Raw genomic sequence first — 22746 nt, 5'->3', positions numbered from 1 at the left:
AAATGCAAATGTTTGAAAAAATGTATGGAAAATTGCCAAACACAACAATTTAAAAGCGTGTTTTCTCGAAATTAATTTTTATACACCTTTACCCCTTCGGCTCATATCAATTCAAAGAGATTTTCAGATCTTTATTTTAATTTATGTTAGTGTAGATTCAAATATATTTATCCAAATGATATAACGATATAACCAAGAAAAACGTTCAATTCTTAAAACATGGTTTTTCCGAAAAGAGCTTCGCGGGTCACAAAAAGTTGGTCGCGGGTCGTGGTTTGGCCACCCAATTTTTGAGATTTTAGGTTCAAAATTTTCTCATTGTTGATCGGTTTGATTTTTTTCTCAATGTAATCCGAACGCGTATGAGTAAGGAGTGTATTCGAAAAAAATGCAACACTTTGTTTTGTGAATAACTTCAGAATGCATAGACGAAATGTGAGCGTGTAAAAAATTTGGTGCCAATCTGTCAAGTGGTTTTTGAGATATCGTCCAAAACAGAAGCTAATTGTCAAGTTTTTTGGGCAAGATACAGAAAAATCCAGGAAACTCCCAGTGGGATACCCAATAACAACTGGAAATCAACTATTCGACCAAAGTTCATAAAGTAAATTGTTTAAGGAGCGCTAGAGGATCTAACAGTGAGCTAAAATTTGCATAATAGTAAAGATGATTGATTTTATGAACTTAAGGAATGTGAGAGGTTTTATCGAACGCAATCTAGAAGTTTTAATCGGGGAAGTGGTAATAAAAAGTAAATTTTTCTGACTGGTTCGTCTCTAGCTGACTAATAAACAGGCCTGACTTCTTTTCTACAAAGTAGAAAAGCTGTCTACCGGTTAAATAAACAAAATACGGTGGTCAAATCATGCGCAAAATATTTCATAATTTGATGTCTAGTACTTGAGGAGACTGACGATTTGTGGAAGCCGCCATCAGTCAGTATTTAATAACGATTAACACGATAAATTGCTAAATATACTAAGAAGACTGTCTCCAAATGTGACCGTTTTCCCTGCACTTCAATATGTCCCAAAAAGTTTATTCTCTGCTTTGGTTGGATCTGAAATCACGCCATTACGCGTAAACTGAAGTGGAGTGATAAAAAGTGAAATATGTAGTTTTTGTGCCGAAGGAGGAAAATCGGCTAAATTTATCATAATTTCGATGAAATTAAACATTTAAGTAATTTTGAAGGTCAAGATTCAGGAAATAAAAAACGTAATCAAAACTAACTAGTCTCAATCAAAAAGGTGGTCCAAAGCATAAATCATAGATTCACAAGGTTTCCAAAAATGAAAGTTGAAAAACTTCTTCATTCTGTCTAAAAACCTCATGACAGAACGTCACAAAAATTCGCACATGTTAAAATTACTATACTGAGAATGGCCGTAGGAACAGGGGAAGATTAACCCCTCACATGAGGGTCCAAAATTCCCAGTGAAATGTTTTTTCTATAAACTCAAAATTTCTAATTTCTAATTAAATATTGATGAACGACTAAAATTATACAAGAGTAACAATCTCGACTCAGAACTTAAACCAAAACATCTAAATCTTATTCCAGGTAAACAATTTTAGTAAAATTTTCCCAAAAAATTCTCAAACATTGAAATTTAGTCCCGAATATCGAATTTCAATGCGATAAGACTAAGCTTGCCAGATTGCCCAGATGTAGCCCGATTTTGTTCACTTTCTTTGTAAAATCAAACTAAAATTTGATTTTATTCATTTGAATTATGAATTTTGCATTCCAATTAATTTTTGAGCAACTCAGAGCAAGCATAGAAAATCAATAAAAACGATTTTTGGAAACCTAAAATTGATTTCAAAAAAAAGTTTTTCAATTGCTTGTTTTATGATTTTTATTGAACAATTCGGATATAAAATATTGGGATTTGGTTTATATTCCTGCGAGTAAGCAGAATAACTTTCCGAGGGTCGAACCGCTAATTGGAAAGAAATTTGGAAATTTTTTTAAACATTTGTTTGTTCTGGTTCTGAGTTTAGAACGAAAAAGGTTGTTTTGGTTGAAGTGATGACGTGACGATTTCAAAATATATGTGTCCGGATGGAATCATCATCCAATGTAAGCAGAAAGCTTATGTGTTTTCCATGAAATTAAAAGAGTGTGAGGAAAAAGGGGCGGCTTTAAAGCGGTACACTATTCCCTGTTGTAATTCTCGTCTTACGAGCTGCCTGGCAGAAGGATAGATAGAATTGTTTTTGGAATGGATCGGTTACTGCGATTGACAGCAATTTTATGGAAAACAAGGGAAGTGCGTCTAGTCGTTTCGAATCTAGAATTTACAAAACAACGGAAGTGCGGTAGTTAGGAGGAATTAGTATCAATGAAAATATTCAGTAGCAACCCAATTCAAGATTACCAGTACCAGGAAGAACTGGGAGATAACAACGGCGGAAACCTAGCACCTTTTGATGAACTTTGGTGAGATCGTTTCTTTGTGAAAATTTATGCTTTTACATAATTATGTTTTATTTTTACTGGTTGCAAAACATGTTTTTTAGTAGTTCAATTTTATTGGATTTGGTGAATTATTTTTTTATAAATGCTAAATTCTTAAAAAAAAACCTTTCGAGTTCTAAACAGGACCCGAAAGGTTTTATGTTCTTTTAATGTTTCCCGTTTCCTTTTTATTTTCAAGAGCGAGTAAAGGCGCTTTATCCTTGGTCGATGACCAGAAATGATTGTACATTGAAATTCAAAACAGTTGAACGAAGAATAATAATTCTTAGAATTTTAAAATTATTATATTTATAACATCCCATTTTGTAAGATGTCTCTATTCTCAAGATTTTGTGATTTCTATGTACAAAATAAGTCATTTCCAGCCACTGACGAATGATCCTTGCGATTGGTGGAGCTACTTTACATAGCGCATAGTCATCATCATCAAGGAGCATTTTTCTTAGCATGCTTCCAACGATATTGCCCATTTGAAACGTATGGTACTGGTGGTCCACGTTTCTTCCTGTTCCTGTGTTCCAGATATCTCTGCGTTCTCTGTTCCATAGTAGGCCCAACCACTTTATGTTTTTGATAATTTTAATATTTCTATGTTAAAATGATTGAAAGCATGAACAACGAGAAGATGAACAATAATTAGCTTTTATTGTTCTTTGGGACTCAGACATAAGTTCTGGCTGTGGAAGTATGATTAGTGATTAGTGAGTGAATAGTGAACAATTCGGATATAAAATATTGGCGGATATTGGAGAAAATAACCCGTAAATGCACGGCCCGTATATTGAAGGAAAAATATATGGTAAGCCTAGGTTAGAACAAATTCCATATTTTGTGGTTTCTTGGCATCTTGGCATCTTCCATCTTCGAAATTCATCATTTCGGAATTTGAAAAAGGAAAAAAATATAACTATTACAATATTACAACTTTCAATTATTTTGCAGAATTGGAACTTAAAAAATTCATAATGATGATCTAGAATTGAAAAATCTGAAACAGTTTCATCATTCGCAATTTTTATTTAGATTTACAAATTGAATTTCGAATAAAAAACTGAAGAAAGAATTCATATCAGAAAACGAAAATTCAGAAGTCAAATATGAGAATTCATGGTTAGGGTTCTGATGCAAATTTCGCTTTTTGGTTCATAATTAAAAGAAATTATTATCTGCATGAAACTTAGATTAAAAAATCGTTTTCAGATTCGGAATCCAGATGTTGAACTGAGGTTCAAAAGACGGAATACCATCCGGAATTGAAATTAAAAATTCTGATTCAGATTCAGCTCGAAGTTAATTTTAAGAATCGAAATTTCATTTGGGATTCAAATTGCAGGAGATCGCAGTTTCATTGTTCTAATTATGGATTCAAAATTTAAATTTTATTATCAAACAAAGTTAGTTTAGAAAATCAAACCGGAAGAAACCAAAAATATAAAATAAAATTTGGATTTATTTTGAAGACCGCAATCTTTGAAAAATCTAGATTTATTTTTTTAATACTCACAGGATTCTAATCATGCATTTTTTTTTTGTTCCGATTATAGTCGTTTAACCATCTTTACGGCATTCGCGACTTTATCTATATACCAACGTTGCAGTGGGTGAACAGTTATTGAAAAACTCATCCGGTACAACTGTGATCGATGTTTACTCTTGGGCTCGAACTCTTGGACATCGGCTCAGGAAGCAACTGATTTGCCACCTAAGCTATATCACAAGCCCTTATAATGAAATATTTTATTAATGATGAAAGAACTTGAACTTAATCTTTAAGCAAAAGTTTTTCTCTTAAATGAAACCTTGAAAATCCATTATTTGTTTTTTTTAATCTACATAAGAAATATGCAACTTCTTGGACTTCATTTCGAAAGTTAGAATTAAAATAACTTTTATTGTAAAGTCGCCGCCCGTGGCCTAGAAGATATCGTTCTAGTCTTCTTTGTCAACGGTCATGAGATCAATTCTCGGTCATGGCATAAATAGTACACATTCTGTGGGTTGGTGGTTTTAGAATTTGTAAGATGTTAGCCATCATATTCTCGAAAGATGTACGCTTAGTGTAAGTTAAAGGAATCTCTTCGAGGAAACGTCAAGTTTCATTGAGATCTTATACGTGTTTGTGTTCGTTTTAACCTTCATGTTATAGAAAAAATGTTGTCACAAAAATCATATAAAATGCGGTTGCGCAGGCAGGATAATGCTAGTTGTAAGAATGTTTATTAATGTCGTTCCGGCATAGAATCTTATACCGATAATTCTGCCTTCAAGGAAGTTCATTATTGGAGTAGAGTCTGATTTGTGGGTGTACTATCGACATGAATTTCATATGTACTTAATTTAAACATTTGTGTCAAATGAATTGAACAGTTGGATGCAGACACCAGAAGGTGGATTTTTCAAAGAATATTTCAATACATATATGCTAAAAAGCAAAAAAATAATAATTTTTTTTGCAACTCGACCTGATGATTTATCTTTATCCTCAAATTCGACTAGATGAGTCAAGTTCTCATATTGAAATGGAATTGCATTACTAATCCCCAAAGTTATTCAAAGTAACTTAGCAGGAAAAATACTTTTTTCATGATTTGATATTCGCTTTAAATTTGCTGCCTAGTACAGGGGGAAACCTCCATGTCTATTAAGCTTGCGTAGACTGATATGCATGCTTCAAACTATCAGATTAAAAAGTCGGGCTAGGTAAGTTGTCGACTGCTCGCGTCCGAATGTATGTATCACAATGCAGCAAATATTTCTTTGTTTCCTTTATTAGCCTGTGCATGGGGCGGCCCACCGCACATCACCCTCTAGTTCTAGCAACTACAAGCAATAAAATGCCTTGATATGCCTTACCGTTGCGTTGCTTCAAATCTTCGATGAGCTAGCTCATGGCGTACCTAGAGTCTAAATTCTTCCATACGGGGGATGCTTGTTGCTTTTGTTTCTGTTGTGTCATTCCTTAACGTGATTGCTCAGTGACTACCTCCAGGAGGCTTCCGTGTGAAATATTCCTTAATCCAGGGGAAAACTTCAAAAGGGCTTACAACAGTTATAGTACAAACATAATAAATGACTTATTTTTTAATCAAATTTCAATCAGAAAATGAACATTGATTCGGTCACTTAAGATTATTCGATAAAATAAACCCAATAATGGATTGAGTGTCCGCATCGCGTGTATCGGGGAGAGGTGGGGGTTAAACTTTATGGGGCACGCATTCCCCACTCAACAGGTCACGAGTGTTTTCCACAAAAAAGTGGTTTTCCGCTACCTAATCGTTCAGGTGCAAGGCACCGAGAAGCCATTGATGAAATGAGTGAAATTCTCAAATGACTAACAGATCTAGCTAAGCAGGAAAAATCCTAACGCATGGTATGGTGGATTGGATTTTAAGTAAAAACATTACCTACCACCTCTTAGACCTAGAAAACATATTATAATGATGTGACTGCTCGGGAAATCTGATAGCGATACACTTTGTAACTATAATATTAGTCTGGCACGATACTGAAATCTTTGTAATTGGTCGTCGTCGTCGGCCGTAAGGTAATTATTGTAATACGATAGTTTACATCCGTCCGCCGTGTTGTGTGTTTGATATCGTTGGTTTTTTGTTGTTGTTGCGGTTTGAGGTGGCAAATAAATAATAAGTGGTTCAACCGAAACGGACCGATCATTATCGCTAATGTTTACAAGTTTTTTTTGCTTGCTTCAACAGTCAAGTGAGAGATATATTGCACCGTTTAGTGCTTAGCGTTGGGTGTAAGTAGATAATATTAGTATGATCTTTGACGATCGTTTTTTTAATACGTTGGTGAGCGTCAATTTACAGATTAGATAAACCTTGGATTTTTTCGGGCCTATGCATTTGCAAGAATGATAAACTTATTGACGTGTTGCATTAAATACAAAGTTCATGGACCAACTTTTTCTTTGCTGGGGCAGCTTAGCAAGGGTTGCCGTAAATTAGGTACATTTTATGTAGGATTCTAAGATCTAAACCAGTGGTTTTCAAACTTTTTTCACTCACCGCCCCCTTTTGCAAAATTCTCGTGATTTTTCAGATTTTCGAAATAAAATCGCAAAGTTTCCTGGACAATTACTTGAACCATATAATTGATATAAATTCGTAACTTTTAAATTTTGGTAAACAAAATTCTTTATTCACCATAATTTGTATTATTGAATACAGTCTTTTCGTATATGTTTTAGAGTTCATTATCAAAACCTTTATTTTTGACAAGTTAAAAAAAATAGAATCTAACTACTGTCGAGCCGGAGAAATAACGTAAAAAATACTATAATTTTTTGATATCTGAAATTGAGTTCTGTTCAAAGTTATACAGCATTCAAAGGTCTGAAGTTTAAATAAAATTCGAATAACTGAATTCCGGCAATGTTAGTGATAACCGAATAGATTAAAAATTAATTCATTGCAAATGGCACAATTGATTTTTTCAACCAATTGAAATAAAGATGAATAAGTAAATTCTCTTTCCAAAAATAATTCTTCCATATTTTCGTTCCAAATAGCTATCATCAAATTACAAATGACTCCTTTTTACACAGGTTTTTTCGAAGATTTTTCTTTCTGTTAAGAAGATTTCTTATAAGACAATACATTTTAAAAATTACCAAGCATTGCCATCTAAAATTATTCTTTTTAAGTATAACCCAAAATAATCTTACAAAACAAGATCAACATGTAGAGCGTATAAAAATCCTGTGACAATTTCAAAGTATCTTCTAGATACATTTTTAGAAAAAAAAATACTGAGATAGTAGAACAAAAATTTGCTGGCAGCTCTGTGAAATTATCGATATTTTAGTCTTCAGCCTGATGTTTAGTTTTGTAACGTTATTTCATTGTTTGGCATCGAGTTTACTCGTTGTTATTCAAAATCTATGTTGTTTCGTGATTGTGAGTTACGACATCACCGCCCCCTTGAGCCTTTTCAACGCACCCCAAATTTTAAAATTGAGCTCACCGCTCCCCTGGAAGCTCTCAACGCCCTCACGGGGGCGGGAGGGACCACTTTGAAAACCACTGATCTAAACCTTCAAATGAAATGTGTAAAAAACAATATATAGAGGCAATTTAAATTAGTTCAAACTTCGTTTAAAGTTTATTTATGCCACCACGAGCAAACGTTGTTTTTTAGAAGCTTGACGTAGCCACGTAATGGGCTATCAATGCCAAATCAATGCCGATTAGTGCCAAAATAATAGCAACATTAAATATGAGGCCCTTGGAGCTAAAGTGGTATAAGTGCATTGAAGCTGATTTCGAAAAAAAGCAACTCAATGTTCGTTATGTTCCAATAAATTCCATAGATGTTTTTCATAATATTTTTCAATCAGTTTGATCTTCTAAAATAAAAACAAATCATTGAACACTATTTTTCAGAAAAACAACCTTTATTTGACGTTAATTGAAGCTACACATGATTTTTGATTTTTGCACTTATACCCCTTTGGCTTCAAACACATGCACTTATACCCCTTTGCCAACAAAAAATTCACTTATACCCCCTTGCCACCAACAAATTTCCATTTTCAAGTGATTTTGTCTTGTTGATATTATTCAGAAAACATGTTATTTATTAACATACTCATTTTTTACTATTATCATGGGAAATGTTCCCTGGTACAGTTAATCAAGAGACTTCATGTCTTGTCAGGTTAAAGTAAATCTCTTCAAACAACAATTTTTTATCAGGATAATTATAAAAATAATTCGTAAAAGTTATTTCTTTATGAATTTTCAATCATTGCATGTTTCCTGCGCCTTTTCCTGATAAATTGGACATTGGACATGGACTTTCGCTCATCATTGTTTAACATTACTTTACGACTAGCGCTTCAACGTTAACCCAATCATCTCATACAAATACATATTGAGCCTAGTCCGAAATTTGTGGAACACTCTATAATTATGACCAGAAATCAGGAATTTGGGATTCATTTATTGGGATTTAGAATTCAAAATTTGTTAATATTTTGTTCACTAGAATTATCACTAAATGCAATGAAATGATTAACTGTTGATAGTAAATTTTCAAACATAATTTTCTATTCAAATGCAAATTAAATTCCACTTTTTTTTTAATTTTTCGTCCCGATGGAAAAAACACTTCTAACTGGAAATAACATTTGGGTTAGTGGCAAAGGGGTATTAACAGGGTTACTAGCGAACCGGGAAAACCGGGAAAAACTTTGGAATTTCATCGCGTCACCGGGAAACCGGAAAAAAACCGGGAATTTCGGCACCTTACCGGGAAAATTGTCAAACTTGAATTTGTTTCACGGAATTTCAAAAATATTTTTTAAATAATTTCTAAATTTAAGTGTAGTTCTTGGCAGTCTCAATATAGATTTATCTCAAAAAACGAAGTTTCAATCGTATTTTTAACTAATTACGGAGCAATATGTGATTCTTTGCGTGTACTCCACATATACAAGGAAAACTCAAATGTTATGAATTTAATAATGAAACTATTATCAACAAAACTAACTGTAGTCGAAAGTCGATAAATGAGAGTCTAAAGGACTAACCTTTTTTCTCGTTTAAAGAGGTTTCTAACTAAACCAGATTCTTTTTTTATAGAGGATCGGCGACATATAAAAGCATCAAAATGATCTAGAAATGCAACTATTCAATGTGTATATGATAAAAATCCACTGATTTATAAGAAACCAGTTGATGCATCAGTTCGAAGTTTTCTCGAGTGAGTTTCAATATGGAACTATGGATATTTGCTCTTTGGTAACCCAATATTATTTTGGTTCCAAAACTTCAATACAATCCTGGTATTTTATCTTATTTCCTTGGTCTAGTCAGGAAAAGGACTCTAGCTTATGATGGTTTCTCACTGTCACTTGATTAGGTTTTGTGCTTTAAAAACCTTGAAAGTTGGTGTTTTCTCTCACTTATAGAGGTTTCTCCTTTATCCAGGTTCGACTGTACCAGTTTAGTTTTAATAAATTTATGCAGAGAACAAATAATTTGACAGCGTAAGACGTTTTCCAGCAGAGTCACACCGTTTTAACCAGAAAAAATGATTTTTCAATGTTGTTGTTGTTGTGCATTTCGTTTGAATTAGCCTGAAGAACGAAGCATTTTATTGCAAGTGTTTAGTGTTTAATTCTTCCTACGTTAAACTTTTGCTTAAAATTTCCTATGTCTTATGTAAAAATTCTATCGAAAAAAGCTCCTGTCGAAATCCAAGTTCATCTTTGATTCAAGGTTTTTAACCTTATACAAAAGGATAGCTTACATTCAAACAATTAAATTTCTGACCTGTCTTATACACGATTTTCTATATTTTCACGAATCTTTAGTTCAAATGACTAGGACACTACAAAAGTTATTATTTGTTTTGTATTGGAAACAAACACAATTGTTTCTCAAACATGTCTTAGGATTTGTACAAAAAAACTGCATTCAGAAAATAGCTAAACACCGGGGGAAAACCGGGAAAAACTTTGGAATTTCAAAACGAAAAATCGCTAGCAACCCTGGGTATAAGTTAATTACTTGGTGGCAAAGGGGTATAATTGCTAAACTTGTACCCCTTTGACTCCAAACGAAAAATAATTTTCAGTTAGCAGGATTTTTTCAACGAGATCAAAACATAAGAAAGTAATGAAATAAGATTATTATTAAAACAGCATATAATGTTTGACAGTCAAGGATTCGTTCTAGATGGTTATCTCGATTTTTTCCATTTTGTTATTTATACCCCTTTGGCTCCAAGGGCCTCATTCGGCATGGATGCTCACTAGGACCAGGAATGATAAAAATAATTTTAGATTTTCGGATGACCCCTTTTTAAAGGGGTCCTCCACACAAGAGAAATATTGCTGATCCATTCTTTTTTTCTATTTCTGCGATAGCTGATTTGGGCTCCCGTAGGGTACCACTGTAAAAAAAATTACAGTATTCAAGGAAAAAATGAGCATTGTTCTACATAAGGATTATTTATCGACTCAAATTAAATCGGATGAACAAGCGGAAAACATTGAAAGATGATTTAATAAAAAGTTGTCAAACAAACATGTATATCAAATATTATTATCGGATTATCTATTGTTTATAAAACAAAAAAATGTGTTTGCCTTGAGCTTGGTCAATCAGCGGTCAAAATCACGAAAAAAAATGAAAACCTGTAGTTGTTTAAATAAGTTTAGAGTTCGACGACGTTTTGCAGTCGGAGTTATCCGTATAAAGTTTAACTGAAAAGCGGTTAGCGTGTAGAAAACCGTCAGATTTTATACTGATTTGACAAATCGCACAAATTTCGCAGTTATGAGTGCGCAGTTCAATTTTTTGCGATGCGAATGGTATTATTTCCTGTAATAGATTATTCACCGTACACAACTCCTATTTCTAACTTCTCATATAAGATTTGTTACATTTTAACGACAACATAATTGAATTCGACCAGCATATAAAGTATCATAGACGCATTTATCGCATCAAAAATCTTCGTCATGCCAAATTCGTTAATTCTCAGGCTATGGAAAAATGTGTTTTCAATAATGTAGATCAGGCATGTCAAACTCGTTTAGGTATGCGGGCCGCATTAAAAATTTTCTATGACGTGGAGGGCCGCAGCCAAAATTAGTTAAATCGGTACATTTAGCTTTAGTTTTATTGCATTAATATTTTACATAAAAATCAGTGGTGTTCTTTTTGTGACAATTTAAGACGGGGCTACGCGGGCCGCACTAACGTAGGCCGCGGGCCGCATGCGGCCCGCGAACCCCCAGTTTGACATGCCTGATGTAGATTGTTTTTTGTTTTGTCTGGGATTTTAACGCTCGTAATTAATTCAATCTAAATGAATACTAAGAATAATAATATTTCATTCCGATGACTTCATGTTTTGTCCTCTCTTGCAAAATAATGAATTGAAGATTGATTCAAGAATTTACTTCTTAACTTTTCAATGAAATTAGTGAGTAAAAGTGAATTTTTTAACTGTGTTTACTGCTCCGGCTAGCCTACCGCACGGAAGGCTACCGTCGCGCGATTAGAAATTTTCTCAGTAAACGCAATATTGTGTTAGCGATATTGGCGTTATTATACATCGGATTGTGATGGAAATTTGCACATGAGTGACCAATCGAATCCAGGTATCAAATTCAGTATTTATAGGTAGGGGAGAATGAGGATACTTGATCCCTGGGGATACTTGATTCCTTAGCTATATCTCGAGACTGGAATGTCTTACAAAGATCAAATGTTCTAGAAAAATGTGCCAAAATGAGCAAAATAACAATGCTTGCAGTTTAAATTTGTTTAACAAAATAATTGTTTGAGAAATTGAACTTTGTTTGAAAAATTTCACAAAATGTAACTTGAAGATCTTTTTTCATCACTTTAAAATGTTCCTTACATGGGAAAATTATGAAAAAAATATTTGTTCCAATGTATCAATCGTTCGAGCGTAAAATGAACTTCATAATGCCATATTTTCAAAGCAATGGAAAACTCTCAACTTTTTTCAGAAAAAGTTTTCTAAAATGTTGATTATGGGTACAATCGATCCCCTAGAATTGGGTACAATTGATCCCCCTTCCAAACGGCATATTCTTGTTCTGAATTGATCGTTATGATTGCTGATTACGAAATTACTAATATTTATCCAAAAACTAATATTTATCAAATAATTGTCTAAAGAAAAGAGCAAAAATAATTATTTTTTTCTAAATTATAAAAAATTGCGCCTTTAAGTATGCAATGTTGTTAGCGTTGAGACAAAGTTATAGAATTTTCTTCTTATGTCTGCTATAAATTGTGAAATGAGAACAAACATGACCGAAATAGTCAATTAACATTCTATCTTGGGGTTTTGTTTGATTTTTATACAAGGATTAGGGCTTCCTGAATAAAAGATCAAGTCTCCTTCAATAGGGGATCAAGTCTCCCCTAACTTCAGAAAAATCGCATTTTTTTTACTCCCACGAAAATGCTTCTAGCTCTTCAACGGGTTCAAGTATCGTTCTAATTTTTGGAGCATAGAAACTTGAAGTTACAAGCTGTCAGAAAATGTCAAAGACGGCGAGTTGCTAAATTTTTCCAAAAAGATATGGTGAAAATAAGAAAAGGGGATCAAGTATCCCCACTCTCCCCTATATAAAAAAAAACAGTATCAAAACGTAGAAAGTCGATTTTTGGCCAAAATTTTTTCGAGATAACACCAATGTTGACGTTTCATGCATTTGACATAAAAATTAAAATTTCAAATTCGAGCGAAACTTTGAGTATTTGGTCCGCAATGTGTTCGGTCGATAGAGTCCAAAGTTATTGAGCCAGATCGAACCCCTTCCATGATTTGATTTTCCATGAGATTTTCAAAACTCGCCCGATTAGGGCCACTCTAAAGTACATGTATGTATTTCGGTTAAGAAGTTACGATCCAGTTTCCATGCATATGCTAGTTCGGTTGTTCGGCAGACAGGCTGTTTTAACTTTTTTCTCTTATGTTTTCTTTGGCCTTATTTCATTTGAACTTATATTGAAATTTCCAAAATTCATTGGCATTGTAGCCACAGTTGCTTGGAAATATTTGACGTGAAGAATCTTCTTTTCGATTTGGGCTAGAGTCTAGACACTAAATGTTGTAAATAATACTCGTAAAATCTAAATCTAATATTCACCTTTTTCCTGTAATTTCAGTAACACACCCACCAATAAACAGTAACACTCAAAATGACCACCTCTAATGAACTGCTACACCTGCGGCTGCTCCGCGAAGAACTCTATGACCTGGATATCGAAGACATCCAGGAGGGGCTAGTGGAAAAGAAAATTTTTAGCCAAGCCGAATATAACGAAATACTCGCCGAATCAAACGAGGATGACCGACTCGATTTGATCTTTACCATTTTGGAACACAAAATCCGCTCCGGTAACATTTTTATCATTAAGGAATTCCTGGAAGTGCTCAAACCCTTCTACAAGTGGATCGTTGATCGGCACGAGGAGGACTTGAGAGGTGGAATCACGGGGCCCATTAGCCGATATCTGTCCTATCGAACCAACACAACCGTTCCCAACATCGACGAGCTGAACGTGTTCCGGCGAGAGCAGCTCTGGCTGATTCAAAAGTATCTAAAACAACTGAAACACGGTGTTCGCGGCCAGAGATATTTGTTCGTGTACGGAGGATTCGGAACCGGTAAATGGACGCTAGTTAGCCAAGCTTGCGAGAATTTCTCCATCGTCGAACACATGGGCTACAACATCTTCTACCTGAGCTTGGCTAATTGTAAAGCTCCGGAACAGACCCTAGAACTGTTGGAACACCTCAGTTTCCAGATGGAAACCGACTTCAAATCGGATGACGTTACTTATAACGGACGATATCCGACCAACGAGATCTATCTTCGGAAAAGGCGCCTAATTCAACTTTTCGAAGACCGTTATCGAAACAGTTTGCTGGTTCTGTCACACGTGCGCGATCCCGATCTCATCAAATCGTTTGATCTCAAGTGCAAAACGTTGGTCATAACAAGCGACAAGAATGTGATTGAAAGCATCAATGAAAACGAGCGTTTAGTAGTTGAATTGCCAGCCGGATTCACGGAAGATCAGAGCATGGAACTGTTTGGGAAAGCACTTCTTCTGAAAGCGGATCATCTGCCCCAGGAAGCACACCAGATCTACAGAACCTGCAAAGGCAATCCTTTCGTGATCAAGCTGATCGCACGCAAAATGTCCGCCTACGCTCAAGGCGCCCACAATAATCCTTCCGATGACCAAGTGCAGACAATTTGGAGACAACTGGCTGGTGAACTCAGTCGGCATAAAATCGCCATCGAAAATATGACAATCAAATCGATTCTGGATCAGCTGTCCCAGGAAGAACAGGAAGCCTTCAGAAGTTTGGTAATCTTCCGAGATAATGTGAAAATTCCAGCCAGTGTAAGTACCAGAAATTCAGTTTTAAACAGTCACCAAAAGAATCCATCCTTTTGTGTAGGTACTCCAACGTTATTGGAATTTTTCGGACAAGCAGACGGTAGACATGGCTGAACAGCTTTTCAAAAAAGGTCTACTGGACAAGCGGCCTTGCAACACTGAGATGTATTACGTGCTGCATTATGTATGTCATAGTTTTCTACTAAAAGACAGACCAGGTGAAAATTACGCTAACCTCCATCGCCGATTGGTTGAAAGCTATAGGTAATATTGCACACACAGAACTAAATTCCATTCACTTCGATTCGCTTTGACGAGTTGTCATTCCGTACTAAGTTTACGTTTTCTATTCAATGAGCACAATGCACCGAAATCGCCAGTTAACTTTTCAACGATTTAACTCTTTAATGTTACTAAACGTAATCATGTTTTGCTACTAAAGTATTCATTTTTTAGGATTTCGGAGGCCCTTCAACACCGCATTGAGCTGGATCTGCTGAAATTCCTTCCGAATGATCACTATTTCCACTTTTACATTGCCAATCACATTCAGCAAGCCGGTATGAATGAACTGTTTCCGGTTCTGTTTCTGGATTTTGGTTTTCTAGAACAGAAGCTGCGCTTTAGTGGGCTGCCGAATACGGTCGGTGATCTGCGCCAGTACCAGAATCGTATTTTCTTCCAACATAAGGATCCGGAACAGTACGCCGAACTGTTGACTGAGTTCCTAATGAGCTCGGAAGTGTTGCTAACGAAATCGGCAGACACTTGCTTGCTCCAGCTGGCCCTCAACTGTACGGGAATGATTGCTACCGAGGCCAGAATCCAGGCACGTCATTACGACAATCGTGTTTGGTTCTGCGACATGTAAGTCTCAGGGAACGTTGTGTTCAACACAGATTTAATATTGAATTTTTTTTTCAGTGATCACACTCATCAACATCAACTGGTGCAGGTTAGAAGTGCTCCAATCAAGGTTCGTTTTCTTGACTCCGGATCAGCTTTGGTCAGTTTCAAAGATAATAAGATCTCGTTGGCTGACCTTTCCCCGACGTATTCGGCTCCTTCGACGATATTTGACGGTTGTGAAGGAACTGTGAAGGATATGCAAATCGCTAACAATTTTCTTGTGGCCCTGGACGAAATGGGATCGCTTAATGTATGGTCAATGAAGAATATTCCCCAAGATAGAAATCCCCGGCAACACGAAAGTGATGGTACTTCTCGCAGTCGAATGCAGTGCTTAAGATCGCATGATTTCTTGGATCCTTTTGTTAGCTTTTGTGTGGTTCCGAAGAAACCCACCGTGAACGACAAGTCGGAACTATTTGCTATCACCAAGAATGGTATTTTATACATCTACAAGTTTCAGAATAACTTCATAGAAGATACGAGCTGCAAGACAAAGATAAAAAATACATACGTTATGAAGTTACTGGTGGACGATCCAACTCGTCTTCCGAAAATACTATTAATGACGCGAGATGGCAAAGGATACATCTTCAACCTAAGCTCAACCAGTGTTGAATGCAGCTTTGACGAACCAGAAGTTGTGAATATCCATTACATAGGTAATGCTTTGGTATCGGTGAGCAAGAACCAGATACGGTTGTGCAAATTAAAGCGCGATAAACGCAATCAGCTTTATACCGATAGCTTTGAGATTATCTACGAAACTCCAGCTTACCATCAAAATACGTGCAGTGCCATTTCGGATGACTACGAGTACATTATTTTGGGAACCACACAAGGGATCTCATTCTTCAGCATTCAGGATCACGTGGAAGTGCGTCGTACTAATATCAGCCATAGTATACTGGACGTGGACATTTATTCGCTTGATGATGATCAGTATCGATACATACTGATTTCATCCTCGGCAGATAACGGAAATTTTATAAATATGTACTCTCTTATGGTAACTGCCACAAACCAGCTGGTAAGCAACCAGTATGAGCTGCAGGGAAACTCCCACTTCCTAGTCGATTTTGATCAGGAACCTGTTACCGTAAAAACTGTCGATCGCAAGCGCATCATACAGGAGCTAAGCTTTAAAACTATTCAAGATTGTGATGATTTCCAGAAGCTGATTCCAATGGTCGAAAATCTTCCATTGAATAGCGATATCCGCCAATTGATCCATACTAGTTCTGAATACTATTTAGGATTAAAAAATGGGGAAGTACTACGATTGAAGGAATGGAGTACCGCAAATGATGAGAATCTTAGACCCAAGGTTATCCTAAACATGAAACAAGCAATAAATTTGCTCAAGTATTACGAGGAAACCAAGGTGCTGGTTGCTGCGACTGATAAGAGTTGCATAATCCTGATAGATGGTGTGTCCAAAATTAAAATCGAAAAAGAGTTTAGTGAATGTTACATGTTCATGGAACGGTATCTGGTGCTTGTTTACGAAAACTGCTCTGTTATGGTAGGTAGACTGTTTCTTTATTTCTTGCATTCACTAACCTTCGATTAAGGCGATATTCCAATCAATTAGCAAGTTACTAACACTAGGTAAGCGTGGTAAGAGTTTTCATGTATTTCCTAATAAATATAATGACTGCATTGCTATTTCGAAAAGGATTTTGTTTTTCATCAAACTCTTTGCTAGGTGCTCATCCGAATTGAATGTAAACCACCATTCAATATAAATATTCAGAATCTATTTAGTAACTCGTGATCGGATTCATAAATCAAAAATACCTTTTAATAGTACAGAAATCTTTTTCAGTGCTCACCTTGCAAGGGTTTGCTCTTTTATGTTTAAAAAGTTAATGAAATTTGAATTCCATTCCAGATCATCAACATACTGACCGAGGAAAGCGAATATCGACTCGACTACAGCCTAACGTATGCTGCATCAGCTTTTAATGAGCAATACCTGATCATATGTACGACCAAAGGTGCTATTTTGCAATTAGGAATATACCTAGACGAACAAAATTCTCTAGAGCTACGACTGCTCTACATTTACGGACAATCGGAAAACTCTCTGCCGCGTCGTATCTCGAGCTGTGCATTGTCTACCAACGGCGAGGTGCTAGCCATAGGTTACAAAAAGGGTGCTATTGAAATTTACAATACCGAAGATCACAAACTTATTGCCACTCTCGAATCGCACAAATACGCTATAGCTTCGATGTATTTTAGTCCCTGGCTTGATCCCAACAGTCCTCACATTTTAGTCAGCATTGGTGAACAGATCGTGTTCTGGAGCTTGGACTACGTTATCAACAATCCTCGGCTAGATCCGTTCGATATCAAAAGGCGTTCCAATCGTTACAAATCTCGTCCATCTATAACATCGAATGCCTTGGATATACACCGATCTTCGTTCGGAAGCCGTTCTTCGGGCCTCTCTTCACCAATGGCCGCCAGCCCTGCCCGCAACGGATCGTTTATGTTCGACTTCGATGAAGCTGCTCAGCAGTGGCTTCACAAGGTCGGTCCATCCAACAAACCCCAGCTGCTGTCCTGCATCAAATTGATCGGTTCCGCAGAAAGACTTATCATCAATCGAGATTTCAACAAATTCTTTACCATCGACGACGAAGGTTACCTGTACTACCTTCGACTATATCAGCCGAGCCAGAACAGAATAATAATCAATTTCGAATCGCCAGTTCGAATGCATAACAACGGATCCTCTTTTCATATATGACTAAGGTCACGCGGAGCTGCTCGATCCATAATGACCTCGATCTACTACATCTTGATGTACATTTTCTACACTGCCGTGCTCAAATGAGCACCAAGCGCAGATACGTGCCAACTCATAAGGATTTCAACAGCTCATCTCTGGAAAAATACTCCATACATCTATAAACCAGCAGCATCTACCAATTGTGCGAGCAGCCCGTCATTTTTCAATGTTTACTTAAAAGTATTCTTCCCTCAGCGAACTCGAGGGACGCTAGCGCAAGTTTTTAACCCCAATTTCTTTATACATCTCTAGCTTGTAAGTTAAAAAAGAAAACAAAACAACAGAAATGTAAGTGTGATAGCCATTTTCTATTGCAAATGGCGCGTAATGTGAACGAGAGACAAAAGACAAATTTTCGTTTTTCTAAAACGAATCAATCGCTAACCTTAGAAAGTATTAAGCGAAAAATTATACACAGTCGGATTTTAATCGTGAGAAAAATTAACAAAAATCTTAGAAACCATTTCGATCGATCGTGTTTTTAACGTAGTAGCAAAACAAATTCGCAAACGTTTTTAGCAATGTGAAACAAGCAATTCTAATTATTGGAAATATTTTTGGTTTTTTAACTAACTATATAAGTTTGGCATTTACTTAGCAACTTACGATCACACATACATAGACACACGTACAGTACACACGGTTTAGTCCTATAGTTCTGTTGCTCAAATATTTGCATTTGATTGCCATAAGTAAAAGACAATGTTGTCTTGCTATTTTCTATACTCGGTTTTATTTTTGTTTTTTAAACTTTTGTGAACCTACTTTTATTCAAGTTTTTTAAGATAGAAAAAAATTGGAAACATCCACCGTTAGGGAATTGTGCGCTAGCATTTATTTTTATTAACTTCCATCCATTTTAGTCTATTTGTATTTGTACTTTTTGGTACTACTGTATTAAAAGATTTCAAATAAAGAGAATTTTAGCTTATAAAAGGTTTTCTTTTTTAATCAAATATCACAGTATTTATTCAGTTCGGGGTTGAATCATACCAAGCGATGAAAATATCTGAAAAAAAGTATTTGTTTAGTTGAGTTCGTCAATCGTCTTCGCTATAAGTCAAATTTTTGCTCACCATCGAATGCAATAGATCTCTTTAAAAGATTTTACCAAATGGAATTATGTTTGATTTTCAGTGGTTTTGAGGTCTTTTAATGAGGCTGCATTTTCAAAGTCGCGTCAAAATTATAATTTTGCACATATCAACATCACATTACTAGGAAGTTTTACTAAAAAAATGTCATCAATTTGCATCCATTCAAAAGTTATTTGTTATTTACAAAAGAAAGTGTTGAATTTTGTTTTTCAAATACAGTTCCTATCTACATTTAAGATCTTTTGGCCTATGATTTCATATTCTAGATTCATATTCCGATTCATGTTAATATTACAGAATAAAATTTCAAAAACGAGAAAATACCTAGGTTTAGCAGTTCATTTTGGTCTCTATGACTTATTTAGGAATTGGTTTGGTATCATCTTTCGACATTTTGATGCTTCAGTGAAACCTTATTTTGCCATCGGGAAAAAAGGCGATACTTAATTATGATATCATTGTGGCATTGATAGCTAATTTTGTTTATTGTTTGCTATCGGTTTAGGCATCAAAGTCTGCTCGGGGTTCTATAGCTACCCTGGGGAGGACCTAACCACAACACAGTTAAACTGGATGGGTATGTAATTAAAATCATAATTTCTCTAAAATATTTAAAAGTTCAAAATGTTGCCTGGTAGAGATGAATAAAACAATGTAATTTAAACAATATAAAAAAAAATCATAGAAATAAACTTTTTAACGAATTTTGAAAAGAATTCGTTCTTGTCTATCTACCTATATCTTTCAACTAGCCAACAACGAAGGAATTTCCTTCCAACCAATCAAAAGTGCGTGTGTGTATTGCACAATTACCCCCTCTTTTGATACGCACAACGACGCATTCCTTAATGATTAGCACTCATCACATCCGACTTGGAATAGTTCCGTTATAGTGCTTAAGTCTGCAATCTATCAAGAATAGGAAAATTTCTTAACAACCCTCACGAGGGCAGAGCTGTATTATGTTTACGCGCCAAACGGCAGCGGAACCCTTTTCAATAGACCGGAACGCCGTGTCGCTTCCTTGGCAACGTCGTTTCGAAATTTCTACCGTTGGATCGATCACATCGCAACACTTTCACTAGTTCTGAGCTTTGTTTTTATTCAAGCTACGCGTTTTATCCCTTCACTAGAGTTATTCTCTCGTCATTTTAATCATGTTAAAGTTAAAGAAAAAACTGAAAAGTAAATTCAAATCTTCGAAAATTGAGTGCCTTCCAAGTGATGATTTTAGTGTGCTATCTTTTGAATTAGATGGGATGGGGAATTCACCGGCACCTCCACCAACAGCATCGGAGCCATCATCATCGTCCTCGCTGTCCCTGTCACCTGTGATGCCCAGCAGCCCGAGGCGTTTGATTTCTAGAAATGTTCAACCATCGGAACGACATCCGACAGGGCCTAGTCCTGGGTGTCAGAGTGGTCAAAATTCTACATCTATGAGCTACAGCTGTTGCTACAATTATAATTTTAACATCAACTACAATTTTTCACCCCCACCCCCGCCAAGTTGCGAAACTGCGTGCGACGGAATGAATTCACCTAAGTGGTGTGACGAGGAAATTTTCGAAGAGCTAACACGTTTCGATAGCAATAGTCAGCTCACGTCGGAACAATCCGGAGATCAGCCCAAGAAACCTCACTACCAACGAAAGGTCCGTCCAATGTCCACGGATCGTAGCAAACGTAGCACATCCAGCATGTCCTCGAAAGTCACTCCCGGAAACCCACGGTTACTGAAGGCAACGATGAAGCCGGCCCGGTGTCTTTCGACAAGCGATCTATCCACCTACAAGGGAAGCATGATTGGCGAGGCCAACCACGATATGCAGAACATCTGCAACCGGTTGCACTCTTCCAAGATTACCGAAATGCTGGACCAGAAAGGCACTCAACTCACGGATCACGATCGAAGAATCCTTCACTGCATGGTCCTCAAACGGATCAAAGAAATTGAACGTCTCGAAGAATCGGTTGTAGCCAAGCAGTGCTGGGAGCAGGAGAAGCACTACAGGAAGTCTCTGCTGGACCAACAGGAACGCAACTACAAAAAAGCTATCAAACAGAAACGGAGCATCGAAGAGATAGAAAAAAGTCAACGGAAGCAACGACTTGCCCGCTTAGAACAACAACAGATAGAGAGAATTCAAAATGAAATCTGCCAAAAGGACATCCGGTCGACCAATCTGCTGAAAACCCTCGAGATCAAGAAGGGCATCAAGGAGTGTGAGAAAAAAAATCGAGAACTCAAACGCATCGAAGATGCCACCGTTAACCAAGAGGAGAAAATCCTTGACAAAGATATCTGGCGCCAATCCCTGGCCGACCACATGGAGGAACGCGTGCAGCGAGCAGAAGAAATACGCCATCGGGTGCTCACGGTTTATCGGCAGCGGGTTCGGATTGACAACCAGCTGGAACGAAACATGCACGCCCAGAACCTCAAGCAAACGCTGGAACAAGAACGCTTCAAGCTAATCCAGCTGCAGGAAAGAATCCTGGCTCGGGAGAGCCGTTTCCAGAAGTTCAAGGACAGCAAGAAACGGATCTTCGATCAGCTGAAGAACCGCGCCAAAGCTACGGCTGCCCTACGGGATATGGTTAAACTGTCCATTAGTCCGGATGCCTGTGCGAAAGTCATCGTGCCCAATCAGCACCGGATGGTGAACGTTGTCCACGTAAAATAAAAACACCTTCATTAGATAAGTCCAATACAAAAATATAAATGTGTAGATTAACAAAGCACCACCAGTTTAACTTTGTATCAAAGTTTGGAAGATTGTACTGTAAATTGGATAAGCAAAAATGTTCAATAATACAGATTTTAGTTGAAATTCTGTTCAACTTATGCACCAACTATGATAAATATTCAACTCTGAAATTCAGAACTATGAAAAATTTAGGTTTTAAATTTAAATGCACTGAAAGACTTCTATTAAGCTCAAAATGAATGAATGAAATTTTTTATTTCGATTTCAAGTTAAGATTTCATATTTCGAATTCGAATTTCAGATACCGAGTTCAGGTTTCAGATTTAGATTTCAGATTCCGATTTCAGATTCAGATTCAGATTTCAGATTCAGATTTCAGATTCAGATTTCAGATTCAGATTTCAGATTCAGATTCAGATTCAGATTCAGATTCAGATTTCAGATTCAGATTTCAGATTCAGATTTCAGATTCAGATTTCAGATTCAGATTTCAGATTCAGATTTCAGATTCAGATTTCAGATTCAGATTTCAGATTCAGATTTCAGATTCAGATTTCAGATTCAGATTTCAGATTCAGATTTCAGATTCAGATTTCAGATTCAGATTTCAGATTCAGATTTCAGATTCAGATTTCAGATTCAGATTTCAGATTCAGATTTCAGATTCAGATTTCAGATTCAGATTTCAGATTCAGATTTCAGATTCAGATTTCAGATTCAGATTTCAGATTCAGATTTCAGATTCAGATTTCAGATTCAGATTTCAGATTCAGATTTCAGATTTCAGATTCAGATTTCAGATTCAGATTTCAGA

At 36.3% G+C, this 22746-nt stretch overlaps 2 protein-coding genes across 2 annotated transcripts; both read left to right on the top strand.

Moving 5' to 3' along the window:
* Positions 1-3130: 3130 nt before the first annotated feature.
* LOC129760471 (uncharacterized) lies at positions 3131-19060 on the top strand. The gene is made up of 6 exons (XM_055758113.1): positions 3131-3284; positions 13171-14418; positions 14477-14679; positions 14872-15282; positions 15340-16849; positions 17219-19060. The coding sequence occupies exons 2-6, from the start codon at positions 13204-13206 to the stop codon at positions 18080-18082; spliced, it is 4203 nt and encodes a 1400-aa protein (XP_055614088.1). The 5' UTR covers positions 3131-3284; positions 13171-13203; the 3' UTR covers positions 18083-19060.
* A 1318-nt stretch (positions 19061-20378) lies between these two features.
* Positions 20379-21961, top strand: LOC129760472 (uncharacterized). Its single transcript, XM_055758114.1, has one exon. It carries the CDS (start codon positions 20379-20381, stop codon positions 21906-21908), a length of 1530 nt encoding a protein of 509 aa, XP_055614089.1. The 3' UTR covers positions 21909-21961.
* The last annotated feature ends 785 nt before the right edge of the window (positions 21962-22746 follow it).

Source organism: Uranotaenia lowii, unplaced genomic scaffold, assembly GCF_029784155.1.
Source record: "Uranotaenia lowii strain MFRU-FL unplaced genomic scaffold, ASM2978415v1 HiC_scaffold_62, whole genome shotgun sequence".
Taxonomy (NCBI): Eukaryota; Metazoa; Arthropoda; class Insecta; order Diptera; family Culicidae; genus Uranotaenia; species Uranotaenia lowii.
The sequence above is the reverse complement of the archived record's forward strand: the minus strand, read 5'-3'. Positions and strand labels throughout refer to the sequence as shown.